Genomic DNA, 24900 nt, shown 5'->3' with positions numbered 1-24900 from the left:
GCAACATAAAAATGGCTGTCTGCTTCCATCATATTTTATTTTAAAATGTCATGCTTCCACACTCGTACACATGCATACAAAATAAAAACAAAAAACTAACAAGTACCCTTATAAAATGAAGGATCTGTGAATTGCTACTTAAAAAAACTAATGTACAAACTCATGAAGAGGCATTTTCACATAAATGTGTGGTTGTTACAGTACTTCCACAATGTTATCATAGTCCCTGACTGTAATAAGTTAACAAAATTCAGACATTAAGGAAGAAGCTGAGGGGATCTAAAGATGGCAATTATGTTGAAAATGTGTGTCAACTTGGAAAGGATTCAATAAATAGAATATTTATGACTGAAACTCTTTAAACACTGAAGACACGGAAGGCCAAGCAGCAGCTGGCAGCTGTTACATTCAGCAAAAGTGGGCTGTGACAGAATGTAGTACAAACATAAATCCTAGTTTTAGTTGCTCAGAGTGAACATGTTTACAAGCTGTCATCATTTTAGACAGATTGTAACATGTGCTGCAGTGGCAGTCATGATTGTGTACTGTATGGTTTTAGATTTCCGTTCACAGTGCCTTTAAATATCCAACACTAGATACAAAATACAGACACCTTTCAATTCAACAGTGCAAGATTTTGAGCAGTAATAGCACCAGATTTGGCAGAACGGTTTAATCTATAGTAAGCTCAGCATCATCAGGACTCATCTACTGATTCTGGATTAGAGACATTTCTCAAACATTTGAAAAGTTGGCTTAGGAGACAGCCATTAGCTGCAAACTTTATGGCATAACTCCTAACAATAAGCACCAGGTCAAAGCTACACCGTACTGACCACAAACACAAGAGACACAATGGCATACAAACACTTTCATACAGCTGTATGTGGTTAATGGATATGGTTCATTCTCCCATTGTTCATGGTAACAGTTGAGCCCATGGCCCAACCAACATCAATCCAGCTCTGTTTCAAGGAAGCCAAACCCCACAGTCCCCTCTAGTGGTTGTCAAATATTAGTGTACGCTTCCTCATGCCCTCGATCTTTAACATTCATCTCTGGTCTACCTGTGTGAAAGTTTATTGGTCAGCAATCCAGGGAAGGTTTCTTCTGTTTCTGAACTCAGTGTGCCACCTTTGAAGAGAATAAAGAAGGGGTTAGGGATAAGAGAAATGGTGGCACGTTAAAAAGATAAATATTATGGCTGTATCTAAAGTCTGTCAAATCTTGGCATTCTACAGAAAGATCCTGCAGACGTCTCAAACAATCAACTGACTCTAAATAGCCTGACTTCTCTGCAGTGCTGTCTTCACTGATCAGTACAGCAGGTTGGCATGATGAGGACAACTACTGACAGAGCTCCTGCTCCACGTCACCAACTGCTTACATCTTTGAACCAGATACAGCAGTTTACCAGCCTGAGTTGCTGTCCTGTAGTTAAACTTGATCCCTGACTTTTGAACATTACTGTTGTTCACTGTTTGTATTGCCAATAAGACACCAGTGTCAAAGAAGCAATGAATTATAATTTGAGCTGATGCAAAGGTGATTTCAGATCAGCTATGAAAGTAACAGACACCATCTAGTTTGTTTGAATTAAACTGCATGTTGACGTAGAACTACAGCATCCTTCAAGTTTGTTCAGTTTCTAGGCTGGGTGTTTTCTGTTTGCATAATTCTACATAGGTCAGAAACAAATTTATATTTAACTTTAAATTGATCTGAAATTAATTCTCAGGATTTATTCAATGTATACTGCATGTAGATAATAATAATAAGATAAGATGATCCTTTATTAATTCACAGATAATATGGAAAAGCAATGTTATACCTGACTGATGTTTATGTTTGGTTCATGTTAGTGTTTTTTAACGACCTGTGAGATGTTGAGTTGTTCTTAGTATTTACATTTGTCTGAATTGTTCCACACTACAAAAAATAACCCTTTAAAATTGTTGAGTTGTTTAAATGCCATTTTGTCATTGATTGACATTTTAACATCTGTTCAAGACTGTCAAAAATGCCATAAGATTTGTATTCAGTAAACACAAAGATGTTGTAAATTTTAAATGTTGTCTTACTAGAGCTTTTCATTTATGTCACTTTTGTAGCCTGTCCTGTGGTATCTCTGCATTAGCTTTGTTCATATGCAGTAAAAGAGAATAACTTGACTAATCATCTTATTTAATATGCTATGAAATCCCATGAACATTTGAAAAATGCAGCCACACACCCCACTGTATGTAAGGCTTTACTGTTTCACCCCCTATACAAAAGAGATTATGAGAGGTCATACCTATATGACAGTTGTATGTCCATATCCGTTGTCCATCATACCGGGAGCGGCACTTCATAATGTTGTTTGTGTAATCTGATTCTGCAACCTCATAGTTTGGGTTTATCACAACCTGGAAGAATGTTAGTCACAAGTCAAATAAGTGCTACTGTGGAGCAGTGTCTTTGCAGAAAGGCTGTTAGTAAAACAGTCTCAGAACTAAAGGCTGTGTGTGTAAAGGCTGCAGCTCATTCAGAAAGATGGGATCAGACTTCATTTGCAACACAGACCCTGTAAAATTGTCTGTAGTATTCAAGCTCTGCATACTGAGGGTATACTTAGAAAGAATGCCAAGCACAATATATGGAAACTGTTGAAATCTGTTGGGTCTATACAACTACACTGGCTAGAGATGAGACAGAGTTTTCCAGCATCGGGTCTGCCATATTGACGACGGCTAGACCAGATGTTTTACCTGGAGGATGTAGTCACCAGGCTTCACGTCTGTGATGTCAATCCACTGACAGTCAATGTCATGCCTGTACGTATCCCAGCAGCCAACCGTGATGCCCTGTGCACCAAAATTTGCACATTCATACCTCTTCTGAATACCTGCATTCGGAACAGACTTGTATCAAGATTTGTTTGTAGACTATAAATAACAGAATGTAAGACAGTCATGTTAACTCACAATCAGTATGCTCCAGACGTATTTATAATATAAAGACAAAGGAAGTGTCTGTATTTACCCTCGTCACAATAGGTGTCTTCCAGACAGAAGCTGGCTTTGTGCCCCTCTGCCACTTTAGTGCCGTTTAGACTCAACAAGTCATAGTGGGTGAAAACTTCCATACTGTGATAATGTCTGGATTACACAAAGAAAAAGTGTTGAAACAATAAATATATGCCTACATGTAGAGATTCTACATTAATATAAACACACTGTTAAAGCAGTTCTTTTGTGTGACATTTTCCTTCCTCTTAAACACCAGTGGAAAGGAGATGTGGGGATTTCCTACAAAGTTATGTGGTGGTGCGTTGAGATCTATCCTTACAACTAGTGACATTTACGCCTGTGTAAGTAATTGAATGTAATGTGTCATTTACTATGATAACCAGTTCAAAACACACAGTGCAGGAATTGCTGAGATGTCTTACCTGTGACATTCGTGCCAGATCCAGGAGTGATGTGCCGCCCGTGGTCTGAAGTCTGACTGACCGTTGTTGTGGATCTGGGAGGAGAAGCGTAGGAGGCGGCGGTAGGAGCTGGCGTCAGCATTGTCAGCGGTGCTGGACAGACAGCGCTCCTCATGGGCACACTGCAGAGCGTACATGGGTCTGTCCTCCAGGTAGGTGGTCTGCTCCACAACCTGAGCATTCAGGACCAGGTCTGGGGCCGCTGGAAGGGTGAAGGAAACCAGGGATGTGGTGGGTAAGGACAGCTTGTATCACAGAAACTTCTGCTCCAAGTTAACTTGCTGACACCCACAGTTTTTTACTAAAGCCATTTACAAGAAGTGTTTACTACATTTTACTGAGATGAGTTGAGAGGACATTATGTAGTTGGAAAAACCTCTCTGAGTCCAATACAATTAACAACAGCTGTGCAGTTTCTTACTCTGAGTACAGGAAACCCCAGCAGCAAAACGTCCACCTCCTTTGGGACAGAGAATGTGTTTCCCGTGATGTAGACACTGATCCAGAGTCAGTTCGGTTCCTGAACACCGCACCCCACTCATCACCACAGCATCAGCTGATGAGTCTCCCTCCCAGTACCACGTTTCCTAAAACAAGAGAAGGAAAGAAAACAGAAAGGATACAGTTGAAAGATCAAGAGTTAAATGCAAATGTCAGGCTCAAATTTGCAGCGCTATGCTAAACTCAGCTTAACATAAACATGAGAAGCAGACACCCAGCCTGTTTTTTTAAGCTGCAATAAATTCCACCTACTAAATTTTACTAATTGAACAAAAAAGTGTAACATTTCTTGGCATCTCATTATGTGACACTATAATATATCAAATATATTATCTCTGGATTGATCCAGGCTAAGCTGAGTAATATATAACCCAAAAGATGAAGATCCTGCTCTTTAAACTGTGTTGGAAAACAAGATTTGTGTGGGAATGACATGTCATGCCACAAGACGTCCCACAAGACTGATCTAATACTAGATTCAATCACACACACAGCAAGAGGCCCTCTGTTAACCTTCCACTCCTGACTCAGCCTTATTACACCATTTTGCAGACCACAGGGAAACCTTCTGGACAAAAACTCATACTTTCCATCATCCTCCAAGGTAGTGGAGGATCCATGAGAAATAAATTGAGCTAGCTGAGGGATATGGATGTGGGAATGCTTGCTGGTGGGCTGAAGAGAAGCACAGACACACAGCAGTATCGTTTGAGGCTGGTGTCATTTGTTCCATCTGGTGGTGGGGTTTGCCTGGAGGAGTACTAGAAGTCATACAGGAAAGAGGGGCTGAGGTCCTGCTCTGTGAAAGCAACGACCAGACATTTACTACTCTTAACACGAAAAGTCTTATGTAAGGATAACTAAGCATTTGGTAACAAAGGGATTTGTTATTATGCTACCCTGACCTGATGGTTTGAGTTGGAGCAGAGAGTGAGCGTGAAAGTAAGAAAGCTTACTGCTGTTATCAACACACCTCACACCTTTATTCACACGTAATAAAACATAAAGCAGAACAGGGCTTTGACGCTGCCTTGGGGTTTACTGGTGGAGGGTCACCTTACTTCAAACACTGACTCAATGCTTTCTCTTGACTCCTGCTGAGGAGTTGAGCACTAATTTGTGTCGTGTTTTTGGCGTTTCTATGCAAGTGACATGTTTATTTTGCTTTGAGGGGGCAATAAAGCTCATGCTTGTTAAAGTGAGAGTTTATGGCATCCGCTAACACACACAGATACATAATAAACTGGGTAGTCCTGTACAGCAGATTTAATCTTATATATCATCTCTTGGTAAGACAATCTAAATCTAACAAATTAAAGTGGCCCTAATTATAATGAAAAAACATCTAGTACTAACCACTAATAAAACATCTATTTCAAAGTAAATTGCAGCATTTGCATGGTTGTTTGATGGCATGCCTCTTCTATCTAGCAAAGTAGCAGTGTATATCTGTGGACAGTGGAGCAAAAGATTGCAAAAGTGATTTCCATATGGTAAAATTGAATAATGTAGCTCTCAGCTTTAGTTCAAACATGAAGACTCTATTTCACATCATCCACCTCTAATCTCTATCCGCTTCTATCTTCCTCTTCACCATCCTCGCACTCCCTCTCTCTTATACTCCACTCCCACGTAGTCCAGTGTTTAACAGATGGCACCTCCCTCACCAATCAGTTGTCGATCCGTCCCTCTCCTGCCCAATCATAGCTTAGCAAGAAATTTAAAAGCCTCTGTCTCTTCTCCAGCTGTCTCCTGATCGAATCTGGCAACCCTCTTCCTCCCCAAGCACCACCCGATCCATGCAGTTCAAGGCCTCCTCTCTCCTGCTTCTACACCACCACCAGGTCTAGACCCAGGGGGGTCTTCTGATCAGTGGCCTCTCTGCTTGCGCTTTCCCCCCTTTCGGACGTGGTCCTCACGACGGGGTCTAGGACGCCAATGCACATTCACAATTATTGTATTAATAAATTCCTTCTCATTCAGTTCACTGAGTCTCTCATGATTGAAATAACATTTTTGTCAATTTGCCAATGTTAAGTCAGACCACAGAGCACCCCCCAAACTATTTCCTTTAACCCAGAAGTACATACTTAAGGTAATTCTATGGTCCTGTTTCCTATGAGTAGGCTTTTAGAAGCCTTACCTGAAAAGCATGGCTGGCAAAGCCCAGTCCCAGCTGTCTGCACACTACCATGGCCTCCATGGTCCCCCAGCTGTCACTGCACACCGTGCCCCACACCAGAGAGCCATTCCTCTCCCCCAGGACCTCCACGCGGCCTTCGTAGGGGTTACGACCACCACTTAAACGAAGCTTAAGGAGGAAGAGGATTTATAGGTGTTAAATTCAGTGTCGTGGAAATGTTGTGTTTATTTAGAGTTACTCACTCGATTGTGGAAGCCCATGGCAGGAACATTACACCGCACTGCTGCATCTTCCTCGTGGCTGCAGCCCAGAGCATCACGGTTAAAGTGGCACTCAGTCAGAGACTTTTCAAAGCCAGAGCACTTCACCTCGTTCATGTGGACTGGACCGATACCTAAGGGACACAACAAACATATGTAAAATGTGTATTGACACAGCTAATTACAGAAATGAATCATGTCACTGCTTTCCTTTGAGAAGAGTATTGATTCTTGTTTATATAATGGTTTTAGGGAACTTATATAACTGACTGGTACAGAGAAAACAGCAGGCCTGCTGGAGAGTTTTGTTGCAACAACAAGTCCAGAGACAGACATTGTAGGTTCCCTAAATTTACACTGCAGAGAAGAGAGGTATGCAGCTACAACAAATGAAAATGAGACACTTATGTCCCATAAAAAAATAAAAACTCTCTCTCAGTGCGTCTGAGTTTCCACAACAACATGTGTGAGCATTAACCTCATGCTGGTTTTCTTTCCCCGTGACTGAACAAGAATGTCTGAAGTGACATGATCCCTCATCCTAGTGTTGTACAGGGAGCCAGTGGAAAACATACATTCACAACAGAAGGAACAACAGGAGGAGCTCCTGCTGTACACTCCACAGTCAATATCCACATCCTGGACATGGCATTCAGAAATGTATCAACCGCAGAAATGCACACAAGTAATCTCAAGTCTGCCATACTATTATAATTTTACTGGCATTCTTGGTCCACTTCACTGAATTCTGAAAACAAACACAATCAGCTATTCTGTGTGTGAGGCACCTTTTTTGGATTGAGTGGTCAGCTCATAAAGAAATCCCTCAAATAACCTCGTTCACTCTCCAACAATGAATTCCTCTTCTGAAACCCATAAAGGCTGTTTTCTTTAGTGGAACATTTGGTATGCTCTTCTGTTTCACTGGGAGAATATGGCTGAGCAAAAGACAACTGCTCCTATGAACATATGATTCTCATAAAGCTGTGGAATATTTCATTTCACAGAATCAGGTTTTAGGTCAATGTATAAACATTCATGTGCAACTCCATAGACTCTCTAATGCATTTATGTGCTGACTAAAGGTCTAGACTGATTGAAGTGAGACAAAAACAGGTGGTGGTTGGAGGCCAAAGATAAGGTGGAGGTGCAGGATTCTGGCTTCAGTCCGCACCTTTCATTTTTACAGCTGGGAATGAGTTCTGTTTGAAGTTGTGTTGAATTATGTTGATTGATAGCACTTTAAATGTGAAATTTCATCAAAGCTAGGAACCTTGCAGTGATTAATTTCAATGCTGTCCAATCTTAAACTGTAAGGAGGAACTGTTACATTGTATTGCTGAGAGCTGAGACTGGTCATTGTTTTTTAGGCTCTGTAGCTGTGTAAACTACATATAGTTTACACAGTTACATAAAGCTCCAGACACGGGTCTACCTATGTGCATTTGATGTTTTTATACTGGAATTTTGTTGCATTTATCCAGCCCTTAGTATCTGTTATCTCCACTGAGTTGACTGAAACCTTAAGCTGTACAGTAGTGTCCTCATTAGGATGTGATGCAGAGCTAGAGAAGAGTGAGGAATGGGTTTTACTGAGAACCTAACCCACACCATACACACTGCTATGGCATTGACTTGTCAGTCACAAGGTAGTGTCAGGACTTATTTTATGCTAAATCAGTTTTTAGGACTAGAGAGTAAATTCACTTACCGTAATTTAGATTAAACAATTAAAATCTGTGATTTGTACCTGTACTACCGTATGTGTTACAGAGAGACAACTTAGTAGTACCTTGTCCCAGTCGGGCTCCTGTCAGGGCCTCTTTGGCACTTCCGAACCCCAGTTCTCGGCACACAACAGTGGCAGCTCGAATGTTCCAGTTGTCATCACACACTGTTCCCCACTGTCCATTCTTCAGCACCTCCACTCGTCCCTCACCTATCATTGCCCCACCCCTTAGACGAACCAGAGGTTGCTATGGAAACAGCACACCATATATCAATGTACCGGTAACTGTAACAAATAATTATCTTTCAAATCATTATTATAATAAATATAACTGCTTAAAAACATGTGGATGATAAAAGTGTTTTCTTCGGCTACTTCGGTAGCCAGTACATTTTTCTCTTTTCTCTGTCTGCAGCAGCTCACCAAGAAAATGCCCTGTCATCCAAAAAAAAAGCTACCGGTACACCTAGCAGCACATCAAAAGCTGGAAGTTTAAAATCTACTAATTATAATCAATCCCTGTGTGGTCCTGAATATAAAAAATATTACTCTGGTCAAAACTAAACAAATAACGGAAGCCTGACCATTCAGTACAAGACAAATGTCCTGTGGTTCTCCATTCAAATGCTTCCAGATGTCTGAGCAAACAGTCTCATCAGAAAATTTTGTAATCTGCTACTGGAGTTGTGTCAAGAATTCATCATTGTTTATGCTGCTTCTTGTTATGCTGATATCAGCTGAGATTGTATTCAAATCAACTTATTTTTGTTTCATAAAAGATTTCTTATATTTCTTACATTTATTATACCCTATTAACACACCTAATAAAATTATTGATTGCATAAACCTTTGAATGTGCCTTTTGTGTAAAATGAAGGATGCTAGTTTCAAACCCAAGACTGACAGAGCTAACCAACAATACACTGTGCAGCCAAGTGTGTAATATCTGACCAACCTCCATCCTGTAGGCTTTCCTGAATCCAATGCTGACACTGGGAGCAAAGGCACGTCCAGGTATACAGCTGACCACTACAGGCATGCCCTGCTCACAGGTGCTATTGCCCTTCAGCTGTATCTCTCGGCCCAGTTTACAATCAGACAGATCAGCCTCGTTGCCTGTGCAGTTGACAGAAAAGCCCCAGTAGTTCTTCTTACGACGCTTGGCCAGCAACCTGAGAAGTAGTAGTAGTACAATAAAACAAAATTAACATTACACACATATAACATAAGCCAGCCCATAATAAGAACACATGCTTCACATATCAATCTCATTGTTGTCATATGCATGGCAGTGCTATAGATTGTTTGGAAAAGTATTGCACTCGAGTGTTTAATCATCACTCATTGAGATGGTTTCATGACTGAGTTACAGGGATATGTGGATATGAAGCACTTTTTATACATAATGTAAGTCTCTACAAACCATACTTGAAAGAAGCTGACAAGGTAATGAAAACAGCAGGAGTTACATTTACAGCCTGTTCTGTTCTTAGAGATGCTGTAAACACGTAGCTCACATTTTGGATACATACAAGAACAATTTGTGATCTGTGAAGATTTAAGTAATGCCAACTGTGGGCTGAGGGTTTTTAATTTTGATGAAGCACTATTAGAATGTTTGGTAAGACAGAGTTCCTTTGTGCCTCAGATAAAAAACAGACTGAATGTGATCTTTCACTTCTGTGAAACAGTGATTTCACCAGCATTGCACGCTTAAAACCACACAAGCTTTGCGATCTTTAGTGACTAAAATACAACAAAAGTTAAATGCAGGTTTAATGTGCCAGACATTTCCTTTAATTAGAGAAAACCCATATAAGATTAGCAGTTCAAATCGGATGACATCATGTCAACCAAAGCCTCAAATACCTAAAGGATTTACCTACTCATCTTTTTCTCAATATTATACCATAGACAGATGTGACAATCTATGAGGAGGCTGTTTAACTGTCCTTGTAAATAAATCTATTTTGATGCCATGTCAGGTCTGCAGATTTCACTTCTTTTATACTGTGGTTCTAGGGGCTGGCTGAAAGTCAGATCTGCTTATGTGATTATTTTCTCATGTGCTGTGAGCATCTGTTTTGAACCTCAGTTCCCATGTTGGCAGATAAAAATCATAAGACAAAGTGTTCCACACAACAGCTGTGTTTTGCTGTGTAAAACTACATATTGCCTGTGACACTTAAGAAAAGCAGGAATGTTCAAATTCATGCTCGGAGGGAAACGATTAGACACAGCCAGTAGAGCCACTGTTTCACTGTGTGGTGTACGCAGTCGTTTCCCCAGCAAGACCATCCCTCAGCTGCTAAAACTTCCTCTGGCAGTGTCTGGCATCTAGTCAAGAATCTACAGGCCCATGTCTGTTTAATCTCAGTCTGGAAAATGGATGAAGGGGTGAGTGATGACCAGAGCAAACAAACTGGGTTATGTAATGTTTTCTAACATCAGTTTAGTATGGGCTGGACATTCCAAAACTGAATAAGATCAAAGAACATCTGAAGAAAGACTAAGGTACTTCCCAGTAAACCCAAAGTAATATTTTTGACATAAAGAGTGTTTGTATCATACAAAAGCATGTGGTCTACCTCAAATGTTGTTTTGTCATGGTTTGTACACATGTAATTATATAGCAAGGCTGCATTCACATAACCTAAGCTGTACGTAACATGACTATAAGTTTAAATTTACCTCTATCATTATATCTTATTGGCCTTGTTTAAACTCTGCTGCTGGCTAAGGCCCATTACTCACTTGTAGGGTCGGGTGTTGAAGCGCTTCTCCCCAGGGAAGCCATACATGCCACAAATGACCTTGCTGTTCATCTCTGTCCAATCCTCATTACAGATCTGTCTCCACTTGCCTCCGTCTTTCACCTCCAAAAAACCCTCCGTTATGGGAATTCTTTTCCTGTGTGAGTATGTGGCCCTGATCCTCACGTCCTCCACCTGCACCGTCACACTCTGACAAACAGAACAGAGAAAGTGGGCTTTGTCACTTTTCTTGCCAGTCACAGGAAAAAAAATTAAGTAAGTAAGTTACAGAAAAGTTTATTTGCATTTTATACTTTGCACAAATGTTCAATGTCCACATTTACAGTATGATCTACATGATTCCCAGAGGATGTATTCTAGTCATTTTTACCGACTCTTCAGATGTTACTGTTGTGTGTTTTTCCTCATAACAAAATGGGCAATACTTTATATGGCAGCCACATTTCCCTACTAAATAACAATTGTGCAAATTACATTGCGAAACCTGCAGCATTACATCACATCCAGCTGAAAAAAAACAACTGAAGTATCCATAAACTATACTAACTCATTGTCAATGGGTTATAAACAGACTTACATAATAAAAAGTGAGAATAATCTCACATCAAGGCAAGCAAATGTTCTTTACTGTGCAAGATATGGTTGATTTTCTGTGTATACAGACATCACTTGATGTATTGTAAATACACCGGAGCCTATAAGTCATTTATAGGCTGCATAATATGCACAAGTACTTGTAAAATTTGTTGAAACTTGTTAAGTATTGCAGAACATGAGAAGACTTAGCAGGTCAGCTGAATGTCTGGAATATTTTTCTTCAAAAACAAACTACTAAAGCACAAAGACAGTATTTCCCCTTAGGGGAAGTGCAAGGAATCCTGGGCAAATGCTTTCACACCAAGGCTTAGATTTCGAAGATTATCAAAAAACAGAAAGCAGTGATATAGGTTAAAAAAGGAAAAGGATGTCATCCATGCAGTTCAGTAATTTTAAGTGTTTACACAGAAGATAAACACAGAAGATGGCTTGATGTCAGTTTGGTGAGTCTCTATGGGTGGTCCACAGCTGTAAGGCCAGCAGAGTGATGGTCACCAACATTCACAATCAGCATTACATTTCCTGACGACCCTTAAATCAGGAAGGAATGGTAACCTTTCACCTCAAGGCTTTATGGGAAAACAGCTACCTAATAACTCTGCCATTGTTCATTTCCCTCCTTGAGCCAAATGCTGCACTTTGTTCCTGACTGGGTGTGAGGTTGCACTCTGGATGCCAAAAGGAGTCAAAAATCTGAGCTGCTCTGTTCTGTTCAACTGCTGATCTCAGTGGTTTTGTAAAAGACAGCTTCTTTAACATTCGGGCACGTTTCCCAGAATATTAAATGTTTGCCCACTGGGTGGTTTCCTGTGATGGCGTCAGCCTGAGGGAATGTTCAAGGCTTTAGGGTATCTCAACATTAGAGACTGCAGGGAAGGAGGCGCATATAAGTAAGACTGTTCCAGCAGTGACCCCGGTCCTCCTACTGACCACAGCAGTTAGAGTGGGTAAAAACCACTCTTTCATGAAGAGATTCCTACTGGCCATAGCATGACAGAATGTTTTCCAGCATGTTTGGCAGGGTGGGGAGGTGATCTAGGACCTGGTGTTCTGAGTTTCTTTCAATGTCAATGTAAAACAAAAATTATGTACCGTACATAGTATCCATTATAATATAAAAATATGCAGCTAAATAAAACATGATCCTGATACAGACCATGAAATCAAGACAAGAGTATTATAAAAAATAGCAGACAGGTATGGGGTGAGTATGAAATGAGGTACTGTGATGGGTTTGACCAGTGTTGTTTTTGGCACAGAGGCAGGAAACTGGCTGTCTCAATGTGTGAGCTTGAACAGAAGAGGACCGATATGCACAGCTGGGATCAGTCCAGGCGTCTCCCACACTCCTCCAAACCCTGACCACCAGACATAAACTCAGCATAATCCAGTTTGGCCAAGGCCCAAAACTACTCACTGGTCACTTTTTGGCACTTTCCTTGAGAAATGCACGAGAACACTAGCAGCAGCGCAAAGAAGACAGACATATGAAGAACTAGGTACAATGCCAGGAAGCACATTTACTGAAATATACAAATGAATGTCACAAACAAGATTTAACATGATCATATAGTTTAAGCACTAACAGAGCTAATAGCCAGCTGAAAGTTGTTCCATATTTACCTTAGAAATGTTCTCACTCTTTATGTCTTTGTTCTTGACAAGAATTGGGGTTGGTACTGAGAATTTATTGCATTATTAAATTCTGATTTGCCAGAGCAGAATCTTTTGTTCCTATAACCTGATATTGTGTAAACCCTAACAAAATATGAATAAGTACATGTGTAACATATCACAGGACATGCAAGGAGACAGGAACATGAAACCATTTTAAAGGAGCACAGTGTTTCCATCCTGCAGGTCAAAGTGAGGCTAATTCTCAACCGTACATTTCTACAAGCTTACCTCATCTTACTGTAACTTCCTGACTGCCTTACTGTAGTGAGCTGTTCATTCTGCAGTTTTTTCCCAGAAAAATAACATCAGATTTGTGTTTGTGAGTGGTGACTGGGAGAAAAGAAAACATTATTCATTCAGATCTAAATTAAGTGCTGGGCTCTGAAAAGAGCTCTGAGCATCACTGAGCTATTTCCAAATGGAGGGCAGACATGTTTTTCTGACTGGGTCCCCCTCTGAATGTAGATGTGTGAACATGAGACTGTGGTCTAGCCAGTGTCTGACTAATGCCTCCACTACTGTGCATTTCTTCCACTTTATCCAGACTTCCAGTCCTGCTGCACGTTTGTCTGCACGTGTCCCACCCCACCTACTGCCAAACACCCACCCACCTTACGATACATGGCAAGTATGAATGCCAATCACAACAGAGTTTAGCTGAAAAGCCAGAGAACAGCAAGACTCTTTGAAATGACTTTCACATCTGCCCCACCCCACTTTTTTTGCCTCACTGGCCCCCAGTCTGGCTGAATTGACTGAGGACATGTGTGTGCATATGTTTGAGAGAATTGCAAACTGAGCTTTGCATCTGGAATATCTATTAGAGTCTACTGCTCCCACCGTGCTAGGAAAAAAACGCACACACAACTTATCTCTGGAGAAACTTGCCTAACTGCACGCAAGCAGCATGGTCGAATATAAAAGACAGACGCACATGATTAGGGTACAGCACCAATCCCACCAATTAGTCCACTCTAGCCTAGATCAGATTTCTATTTTTTGTGTTTTTTTTGTTGAACAGTATATTATAGTATATAATTAAACTACCGTAAATTTGGAGTTTTCCAGATGACCAGGTCACTGCTCTAAGACCAGCCAGTTCAGGAAGTCTGACAAAAAAACCCCTCCATAAAACTAAAACCCAATAGGACTGATTGTATAGAGCTACAAAGAGTATGTTTATATTTGTCATCTATGAGGGACATACTCATTCATGATCTACTTTCTCACATAGCCATCTTAATGCAGAGTTGGTTTATAGATTAATGCTAGCTAGCAAATCCTCTATAGTCATCCAGAACTAGGGTGCTTATCATCCGGTTATGGTGGTTTTATCAGTAAAAATACTGAAATATATTATATTTTTATATTTTATATTTATAGATTTGACCATTACATCATATGGTTACCATATTGCAATATTTGGATTGCTGACGTTGTATAATACCTATTCTTTAGCCTCAGTGCTGCAGTTCACACACAATAATTCATATTTAATGAGCCAGCACAATGTGCAGATGTTAAATTATACAGTAAAGGTATGAATAATAAGTCTGAACTTGGGCACAATGCAACCCAGGAGAGCTGAGGCCTCAGTGAGATCCAGCTCCAGCTGTTGAACATGTGGTGGATCTTTCAGCTACTCTATCTGCAGCACAGAATCTGACATGCAACAGCCTTTTCTCCCCTCACTCCCTCTTCTCCTCACAGCCTCTTGCATACATCACACTGCAGGCAAAACCAGCTTTGGCTCAGATTTCCGTTCGTTGTATTTCAGAGAAAGAGAGTTGACTGAAAATTCTTTTAGGCAGACACTGACACGCCCGATAGAGAAGTGCAACCTTTGCCCTGTTTAGGAATCAGAAGGCTTTTCACTGCTGCATTCCTCCATTTGTGGAGTAGCAAATACTTCTGCAACACTTTTGTTTCTCCTTCCCTTCAGAAAACTTCATTTCTGCTAAATATGAACTCTGATAGACTTATTTATTATCATTCATCTAATTTATTTGTCTTATTATTATTTTCACTAGCATTGGCTTTGGCAACTCTAGCTCACGTGAGAACAACAACAGTGTTATAGAACGATTACACAAGCACATAGCAATGCCAGCTTTTTGGAAAACACAAATTAAAGAACCTTCTCCTATCAAACTTTACTATGAACCTGTAATTATTCCTAAACAACACATCACACTGCACTGTGCTGTTCTCACCAACATCTGAACATGGCAGAGGTAAGTTGGAATCATCTCTATAAGCAGGGTAAACACAGTTCCCTGCATTCTTATTAGTTGATTCTGCTGACATAATGAAAGCCCACCTTTTATGGACAGACATTTGTCATTATCTCCTTACTCTGTGAGAAACAAACCTGATAGTAACAATAAAGTGACTAAAACAGACTGTAAATCTATGCAACAGACTGAGTAAACACATTTCAGGTGTGTAGTTTGAGGGCATTGCACTTGAAGATAATGAACATTATTCAAGAAACAATCACACAGGAATATATGTTCTGTTGTTACATAACCAGCTGTGTGAATCTACATGGCTTTCGTTTACACAGGTGACATCAGTAGCAGACAGCATTGCCACTTAAATGAAACACAGAAGGTCAAAGGTTAAATGGCGGCGCTGACAAGAGTTTGGCTTGTTGACATGTCTTTGACTGACGCAGCAAATTGTGTTAATAGAAGCTGCTTTTTTCATTAATATTAGCCCAACATTTTCTGTATTATTACTATTATTTGTGGTCAAAGCTTAGCTATCATGATCTGCCCTTCAAATATTCCATATACTTTAAAGCAGTCCCAAGACGCGAGCTTCAAATAATATTTATGTGAGGCGATAAAGATAGAATGTAGTTTTATCTTGACTTGAGAAAATAAATTAGTGGTAATTATGTGTCACAAATACAGATTTGCCCCTTAAATTATGTGTATAAAAATGAGACAACAATGTGCTAATACAAATAACTATGTAGCATTTACATGGTGTTTAAAATAGGAATTGCTTCACCCTTTTTAATGACCTCTACTTACAGTACAGTACACACAGTTGAAAGTGTGAACTTTCCAGAATGAGCACAGAATGTCAATTCATGCTGTGAATAAACAGATTGCAGGCACAGTGCTGCCCATTGCTGATGTCAGTTCAAGCATAGTTAAAGAGGTGTAGCTGCACCTTTTTCCCATTCCTCTCCCCTGTGACTTGAAAGGCTTCAGCCAGACCAAGGAAATATTTACAGGGTGGGCAATTACACCCCAGAGACTCTAAATACACAAGACAAATAAGGAACAAGAGGGTGCTGCTGGCATGTTCAACCAATAAAATAAGAGCGTTGTAAATCGAGTTTATCAGTCCATAATTAAGCATTTCAATCTCCTTTCATTTACTCCTCCATAAACAAGGATTTCAAGGATGCTCTCTTCAAATGTGTTGTCTTAACTGAAGCAAGTAAAACACAGTTACTGCTGAGTGCTGTAGAGAGTGTGTTGTAATGCAGCCAACATGCGGAAACAATGTGTTAAAGGACACTTAGAGAAGGTTGAAGCAAGGCGTCTGGACTTGTAGAGTTTTCTAGAAGACGTTTCTCTGCTCATCCAAGCAGCTTCATCAGTTCTAACTGTTTGGTGGGGAAACATGGTTTATATGTGGTTACAGACCTATGTGGGTGGGTCTGGGTAAAACTTAAAAAACTTACAAACAATAGCACTAAATGTTTCCATACTTACCTGTGATATTCTGGCTGACTGGGCCAGGTGTGTCTAACAACTGGCTAACGACTATGAAACTGCCGGAGGGGGACTGGTTGACAGCCCTTTGTTCTTGCTGTGAGTATGTGCAAACTTCCTGGGAATGGATGGAATCACTGCATTGTATGTGGTGGAAAGATGATGTCTGAGGCCACCACCTCTGTTAAGGGAAGGTTTTTCCAGCTTAACATAGACTCTCCACTGCTAAAGCACCGCCATCCAACCTCTCCAGTGATGAAAGGAAGGCCCTGATGGCACTACAAAAGGACCGGGACATCACCATCTTATCAGCAGACAAAGGAAGACAGTGGTGCTCAACACACAGGACTACCACTCCAAAGTGACAGATCTCCTCAGTGACACAGCCACATATGAGACACTGAAGAGGGACCCCACCGGAAACTAGTCAGCTACCTACAAAAACTGGAGAAGGACCAAATCATCAACCGCAAGCTCTACTTTCGACTGTATCCGGGGGAACCCACTCCACGCCTGTATGGACTCCCCAAGATACACAAGGAAGGAGTCCCCCTCAGACCCATCGTCAGCAGCACAAACTCAGTCACATACAACGTGGCTAAGCACTTGGCTGAACTCCTGACACCACTGGTAGGTGACACACCACATCACATCCACAACTCTCAGGACTTTGTGAACAAGGTGGAGAAGATCCAAATGGACCCAGACGACACCATGGTCTCATTTGATGTCACCTCCTTGTTCACCTGCATCTCTACATCAGAAGCCACAGAGATGGTAAGGACGTGCCTCACACAAGACAGCACACTCAAGGAGAGAACCAACCTAACGCCAGACCACATCTGTGACCTGCTGGACCTCTGCCTGACCACCACTTATTTCCAGTACAATGGGAACTTTTACAGACAGAAGCACGGCTGTGCGATGGGATCACCTGTGTCTCCTATTGTGGCCAACCTCTACATGGAAGAAGTGGAGAGAAGAGCCCTGAGTTCCTATCCTGGAACCACCCCCACCCACTGGTTTAGATATGTGGATGACACCTGGGTTAAAATCAAGACCAACGAAGTGGAACGGTTCACAGAACACATCAACGCAGTGGATAACAACATCAAGTTCACTCGCGAGGACACCAAGGCCTTCTTGGACTGCACAGTACATATTGAGGAGGACAGGAGCCTCAATGTGGAAGTGTACAGGAAACCCACACACACGGACCAGTACCTGTTATTTGATTCACACCACCCACTGGAACACAAACTGGGAGTCATCAGGAAACTGCAGCACAGAGCACAAACTGTACCCACCAGCTCAGAAGGGAAGAAGAAGGAGCAACACCACATCAGGAAGGCCCTGCAAACATGTGGCTACCCGAAGTGGGCACTCATCAAAGCCACAAAAACAAGAAGAAGGACGACACCAGGCGGAGAAAGAACATCTCCATTCCATATGTGTCAGGAGTATCAGAGAAACTCCGCAGGATCTTCAACAACCATGACATCCCGGTCCATTTCAAACCTATGACAACACTGAGACAGAGACTGGTTCACCCGAAGGATAAGATTCCCAGGGAGAAACACAGCAATGTGATATATGCAGTCCAGTGCAGTGAGGAATGCTCTGATCTGTACATTGGAGAAACTAAACAACCACTCCACAGAAGAATGGCTCAGCACAGGAGAGCCACCTCCTCAGGACAAGACTCAGCTGTTCACCTCCACCTCAAAGACAAAGGACACTCCTTTGAGGACAACAATGTTCACATTTTAGACAGGGAGGAAAGGTGGTATGAAAGAGGAGTCAAGGAAGCCATCTATGTTAAGCTGGGAAAACCTTCCCTTAACAGAGGTGGTGGCCTCAGACATCATCTTTCCACCACATACAATGCAGTGATTCCATCCATTCCCAGGAAGTTTGCACATACTCACAGTAAGAACAAAGGGATGTCCACCAGTCCCCCTCCGGCAGTTTCATAGTCGTTAGCCAGTCGTTAGACACACCTGGCCCAGTCAGCCAGAACATCACAGGTAAGTATGGAAACATTTAGTGCTATTAAGTAGTATTAAGTAGTTTTTTAAGTTTTACCCAGACCCACCCACATAGGTCTGTAACCACATATAAACCATGTTTCCCCACCAAACAGTTAGAACTGATGAAGCTGCTTGGATGAGCAGCGAAACGTCTTCTAGAAAACTCTACAAGTCCAGACGCCTTGCTTCAATCTTCTCTACGTATGATGACCTGGATGACTGAGAATCTTCATCAACATGTTAAAGGACACTCTTTTTCGCTGCCAAACAAATGTTGCTTCAGTCCTGTCAGTGTGGTTTTAAACTGGGAAACCCTCTATGGCAGCATTTTCTGATAACTAGTTTCCAGACACACTGAAGGAATGCCTTCATCTACAGTTCCCCCTCCCTTTCTCTTGTCACATGCACAAGCCCACTCTGACTTTCCATTCAGCAAAGAGGCATTCTCTGCAGGCAGAAAGGATGGTCTTCCCGCTCTGAGTCATTTCCACAATCTTCCAGGCTGCAGAGTGGGGGTCTGGTGTGGGCGGTAACAGACTAATAGGGTAATAGCAGGCTGGTAAAGTCATTAGTGCAGCCCACGGAGCAGACAGCTCAACTCGTGGATAATTTCACTTACATCATGTCATGGTAGATTAGACTACCTGAAGAGAAAAGGTGATATCTAACTCTTCCTCATATGACAAAGAGTTTACTCGACATTTTTAGTCCTTAAAGAATTGGTTGCCAAACATTTACAAGCAGTTACATCTACATTCTAGGTAAGCCTCATTAAAACTGCAATCTTTGGAAGTTATGTTACTACTTGTGACGTTTCACTGGCCTCCTGTTTAAACCTTGTTGCTTTATTGGATCACATATGAAGCAACCACTTTAGACTTATGTATGTATGATGCTACTTGTGTGTATGTATATAAGATTTTTTCCTGTATATATTGTATTTATTGTTCTTTGATATATGCAGCTACTACAACTTAATTTCCTTATGGGGTATAATAAGGTAAATCTTAATTTTAAGTAGACTGTATGTGTGCAGCTTTGAGTTTCATTGTGTTCTTCTGTATAAACCAACCTCGTCACTGCCGGCCTGGTTTTGGATGAACTGGAATCCTGGAATGCGTTTCTGAGTGCACACCACCCCGACATCCTCTGAATGTTTGCAGTCAGACACTCCAAAGCCATTGGACTCACACTGTGCCAGGCTCTTCTCTCCACCAGTGCAGTGCACATTGTCTAGCCAGATACGTCCTAAATTGGAAAGAACGAAAACCATGTGCATGTGTTAAGGTTGATCTTTTTGTGCATTGTTTACTTTATTTGTTTTCATTTATGTGGTCAATCAGTGTAGAGCTTAAACTATAAGTCAGTAAAATGAAACATCTAAATATTAATCTGTATTATATTATATTAAATTAAACTTAACTTAATTAAAATATTAAACTGTTTTGTTTGGCAAGCAAACCCTTACATAAAACATCTCCTTATATTTTAGGAAAATGTGATCACCTAGTCACTCATTATTATTTGCTGGCTTAGTAAAACACTGTTTTTCTCATATTTTTTATTTTTTCTTGTCATCCTATTGCTCAGTTTTTTGACTGGAGCGCTCTGACTAAGCTACATGAGGCCACTAATTGTCCATAATAAGGGATTACTTCATTTAAAAATACAAATGAAATAATTATTCAAACATTGTATCTCGAGTCACACCCTGTTGACTTCCACTGCAGTCTTGTTGGTAACCCTACTCACGTGGAGATGTGTTTGAACTCTAACATAACCTGATGCATTTTTACAGCAAAAAACAGGCAATTAACTGACTGAAACTACATCATCTGCTCTCCAGCTGGCTGTTGTGAATCAGCCATGAGGGAAACCACATAACTGTGGCCATGGAAACCTCCAATGGGCTGCTCATCACTCTGGCAGTCTCAACAAGTTGCTGAGGAACATCGTGATCATACCAGGAAAGTGACTACATGCTGTAGCATCACGTAGCCTCCTCCGGGCTGGGAAAGAGAACATTACCTCTAGATAATTCTCATAATGAGAGCCAAGTGTTCGGTGCTAAAATGCAGCAGAAAGAGTTTGATCTAGAACACCTTTTTCTAAACAAATGCTTGTTTGCCAGTTGTGATAAACCTAGTTTGCTGTGTTAAAACTATCAGTGCAGGCCTTGTGGGGATTTAACAAGCCATTGAAAAGAACAGGGAGCCAAGTCCTCATGGAGCCATTAATTTTCAGACTGAGCTTTAACTGGCACTATAGGTCAACCACATTGCCAAAAAAACTCAAAATCAAAACAGATCTAAATCAAATGGATTTTGCAGTTCAGTTCAGTTTTTCTGCACACCACAAATAATAGTTGTGTAAGTTGATGATGCGGTACACATCCCTGCAGGAAACACTCTCCATCTAAAAGTGATGTTCTTATAGTTGTGTAGTTTTGTCTTTAATTAAGGACATTTGGTGGTTCCTCTCACCATTGCATAAGTCATTATGATTGGAAATGGAAAATCCTCTTGATCACTTTTATAGCCATGTGTCTCCACAAACAACAAGAAAACAATTTCCACACACACAAGCAGTCTTTCAAACTGATTGTCGAACAAAAGAGGAACACTCTTCCTACTTTTCCAAATGTTAGTAAAGTCATTTTCCATTTTGAATTGTGCTGTTTTTCTGCACATTTCATTACTTTTTAATGAGCTTTTGAAACATTCAGAGAACATTACTAAAACCAATCCTAAAGGCCAATTCTTTATATAGGAGAGCCATATACAACAAACTACTTGCTTCATAAAATGGCATGTATGCATCATTATACGCATGCGATGCATAACTTTAGGGATGTGATTCCCAAAGTTTCCGTGATGACTGTACTGCTTTAGGAAGTTAATTACTTCCCTTTTGAAGTGGCTAGCTGCATGTGGCCAACCCAGTGGGAAAACATATCTTTAACGAGGGACACTGAGTTCCTTTACAGCTACCGACGTACATGCACCACCAGCAGCTTCCACATTCACAGAGTTGGGATTGTCATCAGTGTTTTTACAGAGACGGAGAAAATGATACATGACAGAAAGAAGAAGACAGAAAACGAGGTGAGATTATGTCTGTGAATGTGCTGTCAGTCTTTCCACACTCTCTACACTGATTGGTGTGTCTCAGTCCTCCTCTGATGGGGAAAACAGTGCCCGAGGGTAGACAGACCTGTACTTAGCTTTCCATGGAACATGTGTAACTTTATGCCTGAGATATGCTGAATGCATGTGATTCAGCGGCCGACTGATTGTTCAAATTAACACTCTATAAACCTCACCTCGGTTGCTAAACAGCCTAATAACAGGATTTCGAGTTAAACTTTGGAGAGGTTTGATTTGATAATACAGGGTTACAGTCAAATCCTGGTGACCAACAGATAATTTTCATAATCTCATCTTATTTTTCTTACCTTCTCCTCTTCCATACTTGGCTGACGGCAACCAGGACTCGGCATCCACAAAGCCTAACTGTCTGCACACCACTCGGGCAGCATAGATGGAGAAGTCATCATCGCACACTGTCCCCCACTCTCCATTGTAGAGCACTTCCACTCGGCCCTCGTAGTGTTTCCGCTTCTCCCCCGCTAGACGTAGCTGGATTACAGGGTCTGACTGGGCGCTGCACAGGACCCACATGCACGAAAAGGTGCACAAGAGACATTGGAGGTGCAACATGATGCAGAACGGTGGGCAAAAAGATGACCGATCTAAAGAAGTACAAAAAGACAACAGTTAGTATCAGTGCAGTAGTTTTTTATCAAATGGAAATCAAAAGTGGATTTTCCATTTCCATTAAGTCAAACTGAGGGCTGAATGTTGTCTGAAGAAAGAGAGGCAGAGGCAGATCTGTGGTGTGTGTGGTACAGTCGTTTTGTCCATAAATTGAGAGAGTGATCAGTGTCAGTATAAAACCTCATGCAGTAACTGCTTGGTTTGGCCATCATATCAGGTTCACTAGCTATGCAACCACAGGTATAAGTTCAAGAATCACTATCAGAGTCTACCACAGCCTTACACTACATTGAGCCAACAGTAAATACATTTGACTGCCAGTGACAGAGAAAAGAAGCAGAAGGTGAGAGCAGAGGTTGCTGAGATAGAAGGAATCCTCTTTCTCTGTCTGACAGCCTAATGTAGAGCAAATGTGGACTCCGGACGAAAGAGTGCTGCCTTTCTCATTTATCTGCTGATCTCTGCCTGGAGGCTGCACAGCAGAGGTTCAGACAGAAAGTTGACTCCACCTCGATATTTCATGGCAAACCATGAAAGTGTCAACTTCAGGACCAGAAGCCCTTAGGGAGGAATGTTAGGCAGGGCAGGAAGGCAGTGAAAGTAAGGAGCACTCCACATCATCTAAAGTGTGGAATTGGTGGGGAGGGCGTGCTTTCCGTGTTGACGTCATAGTAACAGCCAAACAAAGTTCAGAGGCTTGAAAAAAACAGTGGTGAAACATCTGGGTAATATCTCCATGAAAGGAACAAGTTCAGCAGGAGGCAGGAGATACTTTAATTTGGTATTTAAATATTTACTGTTTCTGCTCTAAACTATGACTTCAACTGAGAGAGTCTATCAGTGCGCTTCTGAACACCTGCAAGTGACTCCAATCAGCACGTGTGTGCTCAATGTGCTTTGATTAAAAAATATTCACGCTCTCAACACTTTTTGGAGTCAAATCCTCCTACAGAGGAATGATTCCATTAGTAAGCTGCAATGATGTGAGTGGACAGCTTAACAGTTTAAATGAAAATGTACAGGAACAATAAGTAAAAGCTGCTTCACCTCACAGAGGAGCCAAGGACCAGGTCAAGTGGAAAATCCCTCATGTTTATTGCTTTCCCAGTCAAAGACAGCAGTCTTGTGTTGTCTGTTGTTCATTTAAAAGCATTAAATCATTGACTGTTAAAACCTCAATGATCCAAATGTTCACTGGAGTGGGAAAAAAGAAAGCCCTGATGGATTCAGAAGAATTTGCACCTTCTACCACTGACAAGAGTTAAAAAATTATGCTAATAGCAATACTGGTGAAGTCATTTCAGGGGATCTTTTTGCTTAGTGTAGCACCATGTCCACAAGCTACATGGACATATTAATCTCTAATTTAATTTAAAGTGTCAAAATCTAGCTTGCAACAAAAGCAAATTACTACAAGAAATTAACAATGAATAGCAACAAGATTCGCTTATGGTAATTAACAGCTAACTAGTGCAGATAATAACATTCCAATAGATAATAGAGATGGCTAGATTAACAGGATGCTAAAAGTAATAGAAATATTATTAATAAACCTAAACGTCAAGTAAATTAGGAGCACATACATAAGCTATGTAGTGGAAAAACGAGTTAAAAATGTAGCTAACTTTCGGCTAATGGCTACATAGCCTCCAGGTTTAAACTCCCAGCTATAAAAATACAAATGTATTTCTTTCCAAACTGACCTATGTTTGTATGCATATGAGACGTAACAACATTTTAAGTGGTTTAAAAATAAGATAAAATTCTAATATTGTGAACGTCACAGGGTGTCTCTGTCTATAAGGTTTATTTGACATGCTGCTGTGCAGGGAATCACCAATTCTTGCACTGAAACTAATGCTTGATGAAAATATACAACCATATGTTGTTCAGTTTATAAAATGATGTACAAAATACAAATAAATATCTGGTTCTCCATTTTAAGTCGTACAGAGAGGACACATGTAAAGAGGCACAGTAAACAGACACTTTCTCAAAGTTTCACATATTCACGCACGTGCACAACAACGTCCAATGACCAGCCAGAGCAGAGGTGTGTTAGAGCACTTACTCTGTCAGGCGAAAAACAGGCAGCAGGGACTTCTCGGGCGCTGAGTCTGCTGTTTCCAAACTGTTGCAGAGGATGAGATGTGAGGCAGCGGCTCTTCGTCCCTTTAGTACTGTCCTGGCTGTTCTCTCTGCGCCCC

The 24900-nt window shown here is 41.0% G+C and overlaps 2 protein-coding genes across 3 annotated transcripts in view; one reads left to right on the top strand and one right to left on the bottom strand.

The window, feature by feature from the left end:
* r3hcc1 (R3H domain and coiled-coil containing 1) overlaps positions 1-2070 on the top strand; it is a 5560-nt gene extending 3490 nt beyond the window's left edge. For both annotated transcript variants that reach the window (XR_003670672.1, XM_028406156.1), the window contains exon 9: positions 1242-2070. The gene's annotated coding sequence lies outside the window, so the exon portion shown is untranslated. The remainder of the gene's footprint in view (positions 1-1241) is intronic.
* loxl2a (lysyl oxidase-like 2a) lies at positions 39-24900 on the bottom strand. The gene is made up of 14 exons (XM_028406155.1): positions 24765-24900; positions 22372-22668; positions 19990-20165; positions 10860-11068; positions 9061-9277; positions 8169-8352; positions 6359-6510; positions 6117-6284; positions 3894-4059; positions 3434-3674; positions 3025-3140; positions 2751-2887; positions 2297-2408; positions 39-1134 (listed from the first exon to the last, which is right to left on the bottom strand). Exons 2-14 carry the CDS (start codon positions 22634-22636, stop codon positions 1064-1066), a joined length of 2214 nt encoding a protein of 737 aa, XP_028261956.1. The 5' UTR covers positions 22637-22668; positions 24765-24900; the 3' UTR covers positions 39-1063.

The sequence above is a fragment of the Parambassis ranga genome, chromosome 5, assembly GCF_900634625.1.
Source record: "Parambassis ranga chromosome 5, fParRan2.1, whole genome shotgun sequence".
NCBI lineage: Eukaryota > Metazoa > Chordata > Actinopteri > Ambassidae > Parambassis > Parambassis ranga.
This window is presented reverse-complemented; position numbering and strand designations above follow the sequence as displayed.